The 16,530-nt window shown below is 41.9% G+C and overlaps 1 protein-coding gene across 1 annotated transcript in view; it reads left to right on the forward strand.

Moving 5' to 3' along the window:
* The window catches only part of PCSK2 (proprotein convertase subtilisin/kexin type 2), a 113,525-nt gene that overhangs the window by 67,790 nt on the left and 29,205 nt on the right, over positions 1-16,530 (forward strand). Inside the window, exon 6 of the mRNA XM_026110465.2 lies at positions 10,274-10,350. Within this exon, the coding sequence (XP_025966250.2) occupies positions 10,274-10,350 (77 nt within the window). The remainder of the gene's footprint in view (positions 1-10,273; positions 10,351-16,530) is intronic.

Consider the following 16,530-nt stretch of genomic DNA (forward strand, 5'->3'; position numbering starts at 1 on the left):
CCATTAAAGAGATCAACCTTAATATCTTGCCAATTTTGTCTTTCAAGTGTATGTCCAATATCCTGCACTTTGCTGTAAACATTGCTGATAATTGACCAGTTTTTAATGACTCTGTTTTGCCCTTGCCACCATGGAGAGCGAGGTAAGGGCACCAAAGCCTTCTAGTAACGCCCAGCAGCAAGGAAGTGTTCGCTCTCCCAGCACAAGCAGCTGCTCTTTGCTGTGACCGTGTCACTAAAGAAATCGGTTCAGATTTGTGCTGCTTAGTTTGTACAGCAGACTCTGAGCTGAAGATGTTCAGCCACTGATGGCACGTGGCATTTAAGAGAGAGACCTGTATGCTGAGTGTGGCCTGAATCCTGCTTACCAAAGCTGGTGGGATAGCCCGTGGCTGGTTTCAGTAGGCTTTGGATCAGGCCCGTTGACAGGAGGAGGTGTGCTTAGCTGCCCTTCCCTTCCAGCTCATCCCTTAGAGGTGTTACATGCTGGCTGCCACCGAAACCCCACGAATGCGACCGTCACTGCAGCTCAGCACCTGAGGCGTATTTGACCTATTGACAAACTTGGCAGTTATTTCTTATGGGAGTGTAACTAAGAATAATGGACCTGAACCTCATTTCTCTGCTGCCAGCTTTATACCTCTGTTAGTCTCTCAACTTCAGTAGGTCACACTGATGCAAAATGAAAGTATCAGTACAGGGAAAAATGCATGTATTGGAAAGGGAATGTGAGCCAGCTTTTTAATAAAGTGGAACATTATGAGGCCAGATGAAGTGTGTACTCTCAGTATTTTTCAGTAAAAGTCATCACAGTCTTTGTATTTACTATTATGGTAAAATAATCCAGTGGATCATATGTCTGTAGCCACTCAGATGCTGCTTTTTTTTTTTCTGCATTAAAGAAAGCAAGAAAGATTTCATTCCATAGTCCAAAGCTTTGAATTTGCCACTTACCCTGAAATGTATTAACAGTAGTTGTCTTAACTTATTTTATTTTTATTTTATTTTAGTAATTTAATTGTCTTAGCAACGTGCCACCCTATGACCATTCACTACCCCTTGAGTATGTTGCAGGCATATCTCAAAGACTCTTATGCACCCCTCCGAAAATTAGGGAATATTTGGCTGAGCAGAGGTATATGTTTCATTTTTTGTACGTTAGCTTGCTTTTGCCTTCAGAGCTCTGACTCCGGCTAAGTAATTAACAACTGGGGATCTGCTTCAGATTTCCTCCACGTCCTCCTGAAAATTGTGGTGCGTGCTAGGAATGCCAAGAGGTAAATTGTGAAGCAGCCTCTGTTATGAACACAAGTTTATTTGGTTGCCTGCTTTTTAATAAAAACTCACACCTGCCTCAATTTCGTATGCTTTTTGCTATGTCAGGTGAAGATGTGTGGGAGAAGGAATGGAAGGTATTTCAGTAAGCCAATTTTATTTGTGAGGCTTGGAGAAAAAAGGTAGTTCTCTGCTTTTTTAAAAATCTGCCCAACCTAGATTCTCTCCAATCACTGTGCCTTTTTTTTGGTCCTGTTGGCTATATGCTTCTGAGCCAAGCATTAGTGACCACTAGCCACAAAGAGTTAGATGGTATTTAGCTGGATGAATTTGGACTTTCATTTAGTGTACTATACTGGGAAAACATTTAGCAGTATGGATGGCTAACGATGGAATTGGTAATTTCTCCTTTTGTTTGAAGCCTGAACAATTATGTTGTGCTTAGGTCTACCTGTATCATATATTTCACTACTGTACTGCACAGGTGCTTTATTCTTGTGTGAAATAAATGGCTTTTGAGTTTTAGTTGCAGGCTTTCTTTTTGAAGATGCTCACATGCTGAAGAGCATCAGCTGACAGTGTATCTCATGTGTAGATTTTCTGATTTTGTCTGCAGGGAAGGTGGAAAAGAAATTAATTTTTTAAAAAAGGTAAAATAAGAGGCTGTGTGACATTGTAGTTCCAAGTGAGATAAAGAGAGGCTCATCAGTTGACAGAGGAAATCTGTCTAATCTAGAAAAAGAACACAATGTAAGATAATCTTAGTGAAGCTACTTTCCTTTCTAAGAGTTACTTTAAAAATAATGCTACCTTAATGAAGATAAATACAAATGTTAACACTAGACCCAATGTCTTTTTTTGTTGCATGCTTTCTTTTTAACCTAAGCAGTGAAAGACTTTCAGCTTCACAAGATAAGAGGATACATAAGAGGTGAAACAGCACATCAGAGGTGAAACAGCAAACATTTATCTTGCTATAACCTCTAATGACTGCAATATTAATTACCACAAGTATTCTTATTATTGCAAATTAAGCAGTAGTCTTATGTTGTTTGTAGTCAGTTTATCCTCTTTTGGCCGTAATTCCACTAGTTTGGCTTTTGACCTATTCCCAAATTCTTAATGAGTTTTAAGGAAATTGAGGAAAGAGCTTTTCCAGGGGTAGCTACAAAAATGTCCAATTAAACAAAGCTGTCTTTGTGACCACAGAAAAGAGATGTGGGGAGAAAAAAGCAATTCTGTTTTGCTGAAATTGGTTTCGTTCAGATAAGGGTAAAGAAATCTCAAAACCCCTCTGAAAGGAAAATCGGGGAGTCAGAAGGCGGGAGCCTTTGGGCGCGGTGTTCGGGGCAGACCCCAGTGCGATCGCGGTGGCAGGTCCGGGAGTGCCGAGTGGCTGTGGGTTTGCGAAGCTCCTCCTGCTCCCAGGGTCCCCCCGTTATCTGTGGGGCCTGGCAGCCTCGTGGCGTGTGGGGAACCCTGAGACGTGGCTCGTGGAGCCCAGGAGCTTTGGACCTGGGAAATGCAGGGATGCATCTCCTTATCGGCCCATCAGTTGATCAAGGAGGCTGGAAATTGGTTTCCTTGGTGGCTAACAGGCTGCTGAAGGGCGAGACAAATAACTTGAGGAGCCAAATGAGGTCCATCATCACTTTCTCCGGATCAGAACCTCCTCCCAAAACAATTCCATCTCAATAAACCAGCTTTACACAGCAAATATTCCGGGGAAACCCAAGCTTTGCTATACGTGTAGGATAAACTAATCAAGAGCAATACAGTGATGTTAGCTGTTCGTGAAATGAATGGCATCAAAGAGGAGCCCCACTCTAGTAATTTTTCATCTGTTTTTATTTTAAATTACTTATTTTGCGGTGCTGCGTTCCACTTGGCCGCTCTGTGCAGCGGAGGTGCTTTGCATTGTGAAATCACCGTTGCAGCGTGCTCTGCGCTTGCTGGTAATTGCTCGTTTTGTGGAGCAGCAGGGCCTCTAGCGAGTACCTGAAAAGGGAATACGAGCAGAATGCATGGGCACCTCAGGGGTCGTTCAGGACCCAGCGCCCTTCTTTACTCCATCCGTTTCAAATTATGCTCTGATGTATTATCCAGTGGCAGTTTTGAAAAGGAGGACAGCAGAAGAGTGTGCTGCTGTCTCATTCATTATTCAAGAGCTGTCTGGTTTTTTCTGCCTGAGCATTTTTTCTTTTATGATGTACCTGTAAAGAACTGGTTACAAAGCTTATTAATAGTATTTCTGGAGAGAGACTAAAGTGTTCACAGACAGTGAATTCGCCCTTTAAGATTAACACCTTTGAACATGACCCATTACTTTATGGATATACTCATGGTGTTGACAAGGTCTTGAATGCAGCCCTGGATTTCCTGGGTAGTAATATCAGACATGCAAACTGGGTCATGTAGAAGCAGAGCTATTTGAACAGTGGCAAGTTTTTTTTGGTTCCCGTTTCAAAAAATGTTAGAACCTCTTTTTTTTTCTTTTTTTTTTTTTTTTTACGGGTAGGTTGACCAAAATGTTTTTTATGGGGTTTGAGTGTTTGCTTTTTGAAAACAAAATAATTATTTAAAAGAGAAATGTGGAAGTCTTTTTTCCTTGAAAATGACTTTTGTATTGACTTTTCCACCTGGAGCAGGACACAAAGGTCTGTCAGAGTCTTGGAGGGCCCTGGGCTTTGACTGCAGACCAAAGCACAGGCAGCGGGACTCAGCCTGGGGAGGGGGCCGGACTGCTGCCTCGCAGGCTGGGACAGGGGGGGAATCCGGCAGGACAGGGCTCTTTGCATGCAAGAACGTATGTTCTTTTTTTTCCTACGGTAGCAAAGGCATCTTGCAGTGTCTTTGGCCACACATCCTTGGGAATGTTAAACCTGATATAGGACAATCTTAGCATGTATCACGTAGTCTTGGTCAAGAAAAGCTAGATTCTTGGCAATGTTCAAAGACAAGTTGCAGTTGCTAGCATCAAATTGCATGGTGGCCCAAAGAGAACAAGGCTGGCTTGCCGTTCCTGAGGCCCCTGTACGGCCAATGCTCACTCAGCCACTTCAAGTGCCTTGTGCTCCAGCTTACTGTGGCCTTTGCAGACAGTTGTATGTGCAAATAAAAAGTCACCGTGCTATTATTCATGGTGTTTGAGATCTTGACTCCAGGCGTGCCATAGCTGAAATTCCTTTGAAATACTCTTGGACAAGCTTCCTATGGATGAAAGGCAAAGTAGACCGCATGCTTCCCATGGCAGAAAGGAGCAGGCTAACTGTTGACTACAGACTTAGCGGCAATGACTCGATTTTTCATTAGTGACCTTTAAGCCTTACAGCACCCCTTCTAGGCAAAATACCACATTGCCTTCTTTTTGCCTCATGGTGAGCATACTCCATTTTCTTATGATTGTATAAAATGAAATTATATTTTTCACCGTATGACTTCCAGTGTTACTTTCGTACAGTTCTCAGCGAAGTTACATGTTGTAATTTAAGCCCAGGGGTTTGCTTGCTCTTTGGATCAGTAAAGAAATCAAGCAAGCAAAAGATATCTTACCACTTCAGATTTCTCAGGAATTACAGTTGTCCGAAGAGGGTAAAATCAAATGCCATCATTGTTAAAAATCTTTCTACTTCTCTTAAAAGCCTCAAATCTCTGGATTAAATTCACTGGTGCTTTAATACCATGAATAGAATTAGACTGTGACCAGTGGGACTTGTATCTCTCATTATTTGTCTCATGGACTATCATACGAGTATAGGAAAATTTCTTGAGTTACAGAGAAAAACAGAAGTATATTTGAATTACTCTGTAGAGGCTTGTAAAGCCATATAAAAATTTATGAGCTTACTGCATTATTCAAGGTACATAATTTTATTACAGATCTAAACAACACATGGGACAGTTGATTTATTGTTACTGTCATATTTTACAGAATGAATGTTTTTGCAAAAAAGATTTTGCTGCATATAAAGTATAGGACAAATCTTTGGAAAATGCCAGTCAAAATTTATTTTTAAGGAAAGCTGCATTTTATACACAGACAAAAGTAATATATTTGTATTGTGGAATACAAGCCAGTACTTCATTAATGATTGAAAGGATGTCCGCATCTGATCCAGTACTTTTTTGCTAGCATGTTAGCATCTTATTTGGGATAGAGGTGTAGGATGCTAGAAAGAAAAAAATAGAGATATGCCTTAAAATACAAGATAATTCTCTGTAATAGCAGTACATCCATTTTCCATTATACAATAATATTCATTATTTATATATAATTATGTATATATGGTGACTGATAAACATCAGGTTCAAATTGCTTTGCAACAAAGAACTGGTTTTGATTGAACATGAGGAATGGGATTCATCTTGTTCTAACACTATTAGTCTAATGACTAGTCTAGGTCTAAACCCCAGTGTATGATCAGTGCCTAAGATAGATGACGTGAGTTGCTCTCTGGAGGTGACTTTCTCCACCAGTGGTAAAGAAAGACTGGGCAACTAGCTTAGTTATTGAAAACCAAATATTAGACATTTCAAGTCTAACAGAAATAACTGCGGGTAGACTATTTTGGCACTAAAACCGGAAGCTGAATCACTTGAACTGAAAACTCAGGTGTTTTAAATTCACTGTGCTGCCGCAAATCCTCATCTGCATTCGTTTGGGTTGCCTCCTGATCCTGTCCCTGCTTATGGCCCTGGGTTCCTACCCCGATTACATCTTCGATTCAGTAATAAGCTCCCTCTTGCTGTCTGTTAGGGAGTCCAGCCCGAAGAGGAAAATGGTAGCTCATGGATTTTAATATTCACTCCCACAAAGCACCACATCAAAAGCTGCAGATAACAGATGAAGCATTTTGGTTATCAGCTGTAGCAGTTCTCTTTTTGGTCCAGAGTTGAAACTGATCTTATATGTCACTGCTTCATGTAAAAAAGGTTCTGGCTTAGATATTTGGGAATTTGATCTTTAAATTAGGAACTTGAAACAGTCTATTAGTACTTGTCACTGCAGTTTCATTACCAGTTCTGCTTTTACTGTGTGGGCGGAATATTCGTTCATGAAGCTGAAACTTGCTGTCTTATTTCAAAGACCCTAATGAAGATAAATCTTGCAGTCAGCAGTTGTTTTCTTTCCAAGAATTCTTCTTAATTCTGCATTTTGTGGATGGTTCTTTCTGCATTAGATATCTTTTTCCTTTGAATATAGTGATCCAAAATGAAGGAAATAAGAGATACAGAATTTGGAAGCGTTGCACAATTCTGTTTAAAGCTTGTCTAAACCAACCTTTCCATAACGTGACAGTTGGTTACGCTGGACGTGCAGCAGAACTAGTCTGCTGGAGGGTGGGCTCAATCATTTGTGCAGTCCATTTGCCTGTTGCTTCTCTGAACGTTGAATGATACATCTGCACAGCTAAAAGGACTTTTCCATTGCTAATTCTCTGCACAGCTCCCTCATTCTTAGAGTCAAGTGCAGTTGAGAGCTTCCAGGAGATGCTTGCATGTCTGATGTTTTCCTCAAAAATTAGCCACACCAGACCTCCTTTGAGCTTAGGGTCTATGGGTGTAGGACTGCATTTCTTCCAGATGAGAAAACAACTCAGCTGACCCACGGTCAAGCTTAAATTTCTCATTCATAAAATACTTTCCAAGTGAAAACAGAAATTCTGACTGAACAAGGAACTGGCAATATATTAAACTCATCACATTTAGTACTGAGTTAGACCACGCCTACATGAAAGAAAAGATCTGAAATAATTAGAACTGAGCTTAGTTACCTCCAGTCTGCATAATATCCCAGCCTAGTCCAAGGTAGCAGCATAGGAAAGTTACTTTCATTTGTGATTGAAATGCATTTCTCTCCAAAGGTTGCCAAGCCTAGATGAAGTTTTTATCTTCTAAATAAATCACTCAATCATCATTTCTATTTCAACTTTACTATATCATGTGATTTTCCAGCTTGTCCTGCTAGCAGTAGATATTGCACTTGTTAATAAAGAAAAGGACTGGATCTTCCATTGACCAGTTCATTTCTGTTTACTGCCTTGTGTTGGATGAAACCCGGCTCCTCGTGGAAATCCTTGTCACAGATCCCCCGACACTGCCGAATCCAGACTTTCTCTGCTGTGTTAAGATGGGGTGTTTCTGCCGTGCAGCTCTTGTCCTCCAGGACACTTGCAGAGTGTCACCTGTGTGAATTGTGGTAGTCCACAAAACAGGTGGCCTTACCCTGAAATTCCCACGATGGCAGAAATAGCCTTTTACAGCTCTGCAAAAGGGAAGTTTTTAGCCTGAGTTAATGCAGCTATTGGTGCTTATGTTGCTTCTTTGTGTCTCGGTCTGCACCGCCTGATTCACATGCACTGTCTTTAGAGTTAGACCTCATACCTTCCACTGTAGCAATTGTCACCCCAACCCCAGAGTGAGCCATCCCCGTAACGTAATGCCACATTAGACTGTAGTTACAGTAACACGGATCGCACATAACAGAGGTGCCTGGGAGCACTTTAATATTTTGGAAAGAGGCACAGGAAAGTGAAGTGACTTGCAAGAGTTACCGCTGTGACCCCAGAAGGCGACTCCCAGCATCAGCTCACCTGCCTGGCAGTTACCAGCCCTTGCCATTTCCTCGATAGTTTAGCACCAGCTGTAGTATCTCGACTTGTGTATGCATGTGACACAGGGGAGCACAGCACCGCAGTACCACCTAAAATATTATAGCGTGCCCCATACAGGCTTGCTGAGTGATGCCCGAAGTCAGCTAGCTCAGGATCCTGCCGCTAACAGTGGCTGGTAGTGGATTTTTGGAGAGCATAATGATCACTGGGTCAAAGACTGTGTGATATCTACCTGGTATGGCCTCCCGGCTTCTAGCACGCACTGCTTTATGGATTATTGGAGAAGGAGGAACCACAGCCTCTAATATCCCTTCCAGATTTATCTTCCACTAATTTGTCTAATCTGTTTTTGATTTCATTTAGATTTTTGACCTCTGTATTGCTGGGTAGTAATGAACTCTATAACTCATTACATGGTTTATGGAAAAGTACTTCTTGTTTTCTGCTTCTTCTAAATCTCCCCTTTAGTAATTTCCATGAGTTCCTGCTAGTTCTTGTATTATGAGAAGTAGTAAATAAGAACTCCCTGTCCACCATCTGTGAGCTATTCATGATTTATAGACCATTCGGAAATTCCCCTTCTTTTCCTGGCTGAAAAATCACATTCTATTTATTCTCAGCCCATACAAATCCATGCCATTCAAAGTTCTCTATAAGCAGTTGTGGTAATTGAAAGAGGTAAATTAAGCATACATCTGGGCACAGAGTCTTAGAAACACTGAGAATCTGTGGCTATAGCTGAAATTATTGGAGGGCATCTTCTGGCTAAAAATCAGGACCACAGTTTAGAGATACTGAGAGATCAATAAAGGTAGTAACAGAGGGTTTCAGCTATATCTGAGCTGGAGAACAGCAGCCAGCTGCATGATAGGCATTCTGCAAATTTCTACTGCATTCATATACTGAAGAATATTTATCATCCACGCGGATTAGAAAGGACCAGGCTTTCTGAAATCATCACCCAAAAAATCACCGTTCAGTAAGTTGAAAGATGCTTAATTTTACACTCCAAGGATCAAGAACAGTGTTGTCTCTGTTTCATTCTGGCACGAGAGTTTTAGGAGTTGGAGGTTTTGAATCCCAAACCCCAAGGACTTTGGCGTTACCAATGGACTGCCTGCTCCTGTACCCCAGGAACTGAGAATCTGCTGAAGGGGAATGTTTTTAGGAGCAAAGCTATTCATATGCGAGTCTCAAATTATCTTCAATAGCATGCTCAGCCAACTCTCAGGAAGAATACAAGTACACATTAATTAAGAATTAACATAATTCTGTTCCTTGAGTATGGTGTTTATTAAAATATAAACTCTATGAACATACACTTGAGAGGGAGCTTCTAAATATTTTTAAAAGCTTAATTTAAGTAACCCTTTATTTGTTTTTTCATTAAGAGAGAAGAAAGAAGATGGCACTTGGCTTTGTGAAACTTTCCACTTTTCAGATATAGCATCAAAAAGTTGCTAAGTGTCCTTAACTCTGCTGATGGGACAAAATCATTAATTATTTAGTTCTATATGAAAAGGAGAGACATGGGATGACATTTTCAAAAGCACTTGCAAGCCACATTTTTGAAGGTGTTCAGACAACTAAAGAATCAAGAGAGTATATAAAGGAAATTTCAGACATACATGCCAATCATTAATACAGATTTCACATTTGAATTTTGAGAAATTTTCATTTTTAGGCATTGAAATGCTTTTAGAAGTCTGGCTCTGTTTGACCTAGTACAGTAAATTAGTTTTTCAAAAATAATTCAAAGGTGGAAGACCCAAGTTTCTGCTCACTTCCATCACTGTTTGGAAAATAGGATTTAAACATTGTCCTGCTGCACCGAGTAGTGTGACACCTAAATACTGTCATAAATGTTGGTGAAGTTACCAAATTAACCTGAAACTATACAAAAGATTATGGGGCTGAAGTATTTTTGGAAATGGTGTCCAGTGTCTGAGCTGGTGCTCACTGAAGTGAAAACAAGGAGGACTCTCACTGAATCTTGCATGGGATCAGAGAAAGGATGCCATTTGCTTTTCAAGGGGAAAAAAAACCCACCCAGTGAAGTTCCCTATGGATACATTGACTAAGATATTACTATGAAACCACTACTTACAGTGCGAGATCATCCAATTTCTCTCTGTCTTTGGATAATAGTTATTTAGAGCCACAACCTATAGTAGGAGGCAGATGACCAGGGGAGCCAGGGCCTGCAGTCACCCAGCTGTAGCCTGAGTTCTCGCACCACCTCACTATTAGCCATGCCATTTGGAAATGCTAATGGTCTGCTAGAGGCAGAGCACTCCAGAAAGCCTCATTCCCCTCATTTGTGCTCCTCTTGGCCCTGCATGTCTGCTTTTCTGCTGACTTACCGAAATTCTTTGTGTTTTCCAGAATGCCAAAGCCAGCTACGACTTCAGCAGTAACGATCCTTACCCCTACCCCCGCTATACAGATGACTGGTTTAACAGGTAAGTGGGTTTTTCTTAGTTTGCCATTCACTTTGGCTCACTTAGGAAATTGCAAGTATATTTGCTTATACTTGCAGAGTGTCTGTTTTCTGCTGAATTCTCTCATTCTCAGCACTCTATTTCACTGCTGCTTGAAAATTAGAGGTTACTTCTGACTTCATTTTTTAGGTAAATACTCTCCTGGTAACCTCTAGATAGCACTGAACAGCTGATTTATGGTTTATGAAATAAGTTGCTGCTTCAGAAATGTATATATTTAAACTTTTTGCATGGGTGATAGCCACATATAATTTTCTGTCAGCTATCCTGCGATGTTATGATAACCCAACTCTGTGTATGTTGAATACAGTTTGGACCGGTTTCCCTTTTATCGTGCCTCAGTTGGTATGACCTTTAGTTATTTTGAAAGGGAATAGGCTGGAGGGAGGAATTTTGTACAGATGGGAGTCTGACGGGAAAAGAATCTGGGGAAAAAGTGTCTTTTCACTTGATTGTAGACTAAGAAGGCGGAAAAGCAGCATGCTATAGAATGACCATTTTAAAAAGAATTAAATTTTATTTAAGTTCTTAAGTCTTCTTCAATATGTTTTTAACCTAGCCAGTTTTCAGCAGGCGAAGGTCTGTACCTCAGGGTATGATATAAATAGGAATGGCCCAAAAGAAAAGGTTTAAAATTTTAGGAAATATAACCTTTTTGTCTCCCAGAACTCATTTTGGTTTGAATGGAACAGAAATGTGTAGAAAGCTTTTTTTTAAAAAAAAATGTTCCCCAGATTCTTCATCTGCCCCATGAAGAGGCCCTTCGTGTCAGACTTACTGCTTCTAGCAAGGTGTTATCAGGGTCCAGGGCGCGGAGTGCAAGTGCACACGTCAGGTGTATTTATTACCTGGTGATCTCAGCCTCCAGCATCTCTGGCTCTGCGACGTACTGCCCAGGGTCTCAAGAGAGGTTCCACCTTAGGCTTGCAAAAATTGAATCTGGATATTTTCACTGAAAATTTCCAAACCTGCTCTAGATTGAAATATAATTAATATAATTGTTAGCACTTACGTAGCAGCAGCACTGAGGATTTGAAAACTTCTGCAGGCTTCTGGGCTCAATCGCAGTGCTTATCAAAAATAAATTAAGCCCATTTGATGCAATCTTCACCTCTAACTTAGCATGGCTGTACAAATGGCCTTTGAGGGGTTATTTTCTTCTTTTTTTAAGAAATCACATTTTAGTTCTGCAAGGGTAGCACTACAAAGATGTGGAGCAGCTGCCTCCACCTCAGACAAAGGCTTCCTGGAACGGATCAAACAGTTTTAGGAGCTGTGATGTCCTCATTTATAGTCCTGCCATTTTTCAGCCAAAGCAAGATGCCAATGAGATTTCTTCTTCATATCAGGAAAGGACATCTGACACTTAAACTAGTATGAATCCAATTAGTGAACGGAAAGTCAGAGAAAGACTAGAGCTCTGATTTGTGAAGATCCGCTGCCTTTCTTGCTTTATTTATGCAAAGGATCTTTGTAGGAGAAAGATATCACTTAGCTCTGGAGCAGTACAGAGGAAAATTAAATTTAGCTTTAGTGCATAATGGTAGGTTGTGTCATTTTCAGTGTGGAACTTCATAAAACTAAGTGTGCTCTGCCAAGAGCCATTAAAGCTGATTATGTTGCTATCAAGCATTTTATAGGGGGGTGCAGTTTGCAATCCTCGCATACTCTGCAAGGTGGCCCCAAAGGCAAAGTTACCTCCTAAGGTCTCTTAAACTGGCCTCAAGCATTTCGGATGTGGGAAGGATTTTGGTCTCTGGCCTCAAATGCCTCTGGCTAACTTCAGGCACCCAACGGAAGAAGCGAGGGTAAGCAGCATGGTCAGCTGAGACTCCAGCTACAATTATTGAGAACAGCACAATTCTCATTTTATGTGGACAGTGACACTTCCTTCTGTTTCTTCTCTTGAGATGACATTTGGGGAGGATGACTCTGGGCTTTTGGTTACTAGAAATGGCTGCATTCACAATGAAATCGTTGGTCCTCTGTATTTTGTTTTGATACTCCAGCTGGAAGAGAAATAGCAAGTCAGGAGGAAAAAATCAATGTAGAAATTGCTTTGCTGATCTCCTTCTTCATTTTTTTTTCCCAGAGAAATGTGATACCTAGAAAGTATAGCATTCTTAGTCATGGACTTTGAGGTTCCTTTGGTGAGATAGGGGATTTTCTGCCTTGCAAGGTAAATCACAGGAGCAACATGTATTCAGAAAAGCCTCCACTTTCTGCTTGCACAGTTGGAGGAGGCTTTAAGATGCAAGATTTCACATATTCTCCAGGCTGACACAAAAAAACACTGTATCCAACCATTCAGAAAGTAGTTCTGACTATCTTTTTCTCTGCTTATTTCTATGCTATACAGTTAATCAAGCAGATGTGCCCAAGTATGACCTATCCTCATAATTTCTGACTCCTGAATTTTTATTACTGGGAGGTTACAGCTATGCCTACAGGAGTCCATCCATCCTTATGTATAGCTGCACAGGCACATCTGGACAAAAATAGTTACACAGGCAAATTATTCAAAGAAGTGTACAATAAGGGCCCCATATTGCTCAGTTTGCAGCCAGTGATGTATCTGCCATCGAATCTCATGCATGCAGGAGGATCAAACTCAAAATAGGATATCGTAATATCCCTTTTTCCTGTAAAGCGTATGTTTCTATGTGAGCAATTCAAGAGATTTGTGGAACAAAAAGCAGAGGACTGTCTTTTAAAGAGATGAACCAGGGGGCTTTTGTGAGCCGCCAGCTGCCTGTGCAGTGTTATTAGACTTCAAGAAAAAATAGAGAGGTCTTTGCATAGAGTATTACATTAATCACAGCTGCTCTGCTTAAAAACACAGATTGCCCTTCCACTTTTTAAGCAAAGCACTGCTTTGCACTGCTGCACGCAGTTTGTCCTTTACATCGAACAACCACTGGCCTGTGAGACCGAGAGAGGTGTGTTTTGGAAGGGGACAGTGTGGCTCCTCAGGCAGGGAGTTGCAGCCGGGTGGTTTGGCTGCTGTTAATGGCAAGGGCCCAGAGATACTGGGCAGCCGAGGGATTCATTCCCCTGCTGATTGTACTGACTGCTTCAGACCCACAGCACGGGGGCCAAGCAAGCGTACAGGACACCACTTTAGGACGGGGGGACACTGGGTGCGACACGCGGCAGAGCTGTTAGGTTTGCCTGAAGAGCCGTGGAGGGAAGTGAAGGAGCCTGAACCAAGCCTACTTCCCAGGAGCAGAAGCTCTGGGAGTGGTTTTTTTAGGAGATAGTTTGGGAACTGCCTGTAGTCTTAACTCCTGCTCCTCCTGAGCCACATCCAGGACCTTGCCGTGCACCATACTCAGCAGTGCAGAGGTACCTATGTGAGTCAGGGATAGCTTGGCCTTTCTGTGTGGCTCTCTGATTTCTTGCTGTATGCATGGATGAAGCACTGTTCAATGCTCGCTGTCTCAGAGCACTGAGGTTATGAAGTTCTGCCATGATATAAATAACCAATAATTATTCCCACTCTAGCAGCCTTTGTATTTTGTACATTCTCCCACCCAGATATGAGTTTGCTGGGCAAATATTACTCACTACCTTGGTAATTCATATTCTTCAGAGGTAAAAATATCCTTTCCTTCTACTTATTATGGGTTCAAATGAAATCCCATTGAGTCAATGAAAGAATTCCCATAGGCTTCCAGCCAGCGCTCATTAAGTGAGTGAAAACACCTGCTCCCCTCCTTCTCATTTTTCAGTCAATAGCATGGAAACAGCATAATCAATAACTGAGAATACTTATAAACAGATTTTGTAGCTCTTTCTACCTGCCATGTAATGACATGAGACTCGAGGAAGAGCCACAGCACTATTGCTTGTTCTTTGCATGTTTGGATACAGACCGAGTGGCATCCCTCCTGCACGCTGCACTTTCCCACAGGAAAATGCTCAAATGCTCAGCAGTTGAGCAATGTCATGTGAGTAAAAAAGGATGTCATTTGCCCCACAAGCGTCCCTCTGAGTTTTGCATATTTAACTGCTGCCCAGTGCAAGCAACTAAAGTAAAGATGGGCAGGTCATCCCAGCTATTGAGACCGCAGCTCAGCAAAGCTCTCGCCTGTGAACCTCTAAAGTTCAGAGTCCTGTACCTTGCTGTCTGTAGATGCATGTCAAAGCATATGAAAGTGAAACCCACTGAAAATTGGGGCCACCTCTGACATCCTTAAAATATTTAGATAGAAGGGCATATACAATAGCATCAGCAGTTGGTTTAATAAATAGATTTCATTTCAAAGACAAAGCAGAGGGAACTTTTTTCTGCTTAGTTCAGATAGTTATGTTATTTAAATCAGCTGAGCTCAAGGTTGTTTTTCAACCGAATCACCTCTCTCACCTTAATTTTGCATGCATGTTTATGTAAAATGTTGCATCTATACAATGTTTATGGAATAGTTGCTCTACATGCTAATATCAGTTTTACCTTTGAGGTAGCTTGTTCATAGCTGAAAGACAGTTGTTTCCTATCCCCTTGTTTCAAAAATTGAAGTAATAGTGGAGAGGTGAACACTGGAGAGAAAAGCTGTGATTTGTGCCCGTGACATGGGTCACTTGGTAGAAACCGCAATGGATTTATCAATGATACATGAACAGCAAATAGGCCTAAATTTGAAAAGTCTGTTACTTTCCATTAATAATTCAACTAAATGCATTTGCACTAACTCACATGTGATTTTCCTCTAGTCAGCAGCGCAGTATCTAAACCTCGAGCTGCTGGAACAGGTCTGCTTGCAGTCGCCGTCGCGTGGGCTTGTGCGCTGGGGAGGAAGGGAGTGGGAGAGGACTTTCTGATAAAATCCACTGACAAGCAAGGTCCTAATACAGTCTTTCCCCCTGTGAGGAAAAGCACTCCCCTGACAGTGTCACTGATTTTTATGCCCCAGCATCAGTCAAGACGATTTTTTTAACAAAGCCGTTTATTCTGCTCTGTGGCTTGTCGCTAGCCCACAGGTGACTAGATAATGAATGCCTAGCAACGGTATAATTTCTTCAGTTCCTTGAACACGGGCATGAGGGAAAACCTGCTCAGTTGTTGAAAGAAATTTCTCCAGCAGCTGAATAAGGAATCTGTATCATTGTCCTCTCTGCCCTCTCCGTAACAGGAACTTGCTTGAGATCTTCACCCCTTCGCGATAAAGACACTGCGTGCATTTAAGACCACTCATTTTCTTTTTGGGGTTATCTTTAGGAATACAGTCTTCCAAGTATTGCAGGAAAAAAAATGTGTTGCTTCTTACCCTTTTGTTAACGTTACGCCCACCTTTGCCAAGGGTGCTTTATGGGAGAGAGAAAAAAGAAGGTTAAAACAAAACAATCCAGCTGCCTCTGGGAATGGCCCATCTGGGACTCTGTGTAGCCTTTATAATTCAGCACTGCTAATTGTGTGCATCCTTAGCATGCTTTAGGAGCAATGCCAGTTTTAATGCACGGAGTGGACTGATTTGAGCAGTAGGAAAGATTGGTGCAACATCCTAAACTTAAAAAATCTGACAACAGCACAGGTTTCACTAGTTTCTCTGCTGCTGTGCTATTTTTTATAACTAGATTGTATTGACCATATTTATCTTTTCTGTGGTTCAATTCCTATGATGAGTTCAGAGAAAGGAAAATGCGACCTGCCTTGCTGCAGCCAGCCTCAGACGAACTGCCCGTTTCGGGATCTCTGCTAAGAGCTGTGAAGCACTTCAGAGATGCCAAGTGTTCTTGAAATGCCGCATGCTGCTCTGAACCTAGACCTCAGGGTCAGAGCAGAGACATCTCCGACTTGAGCTGAAAGCAGTAACTTTGTGAGCTGACAGCTGCAGCGCCTTGTCAGCGCGCGGCTCCCCTGGGGATCAGGCGCTGGAGGAGGAGGATGCACGTGCCGTTGGGTCTGACTCGCTGGGCCACGGCCCTGCTGCCGAGGAACGCAGTGACCCTCCCCTGTGGCTCCCTTCTGCTGCTCCAACTCGATATTGCACCCACCTCTTCCCACAGCGTTGTTCATGTGGGCAGGCGTGGGCTCCTGGTGTGTGTTTGAACAGCGAAAAGGAAATTGGACCTTGTCGTATGGGGTCTGAAACAATGGGTGTCACGCTGTCAAGCAGCAACACCGCGGGAATTGTATGGACA

Source organism: Dromaius novaehollandiae, chromosome 3 (genome assembly GCF_036370855.1).
Source record: "Dromaius novaehollandiae isolate bDroNov1 chromosome 3, bDroNov1.hap1, whole genome shotgun sequence".
NCBI classification, from domain to species: domain Eukaryota; kingdom Metazoa; phylum Chordata; class Aves; order Casuariiformes; family Dromaiidae; genus Dromaius; species Dromaius novaehollandiae.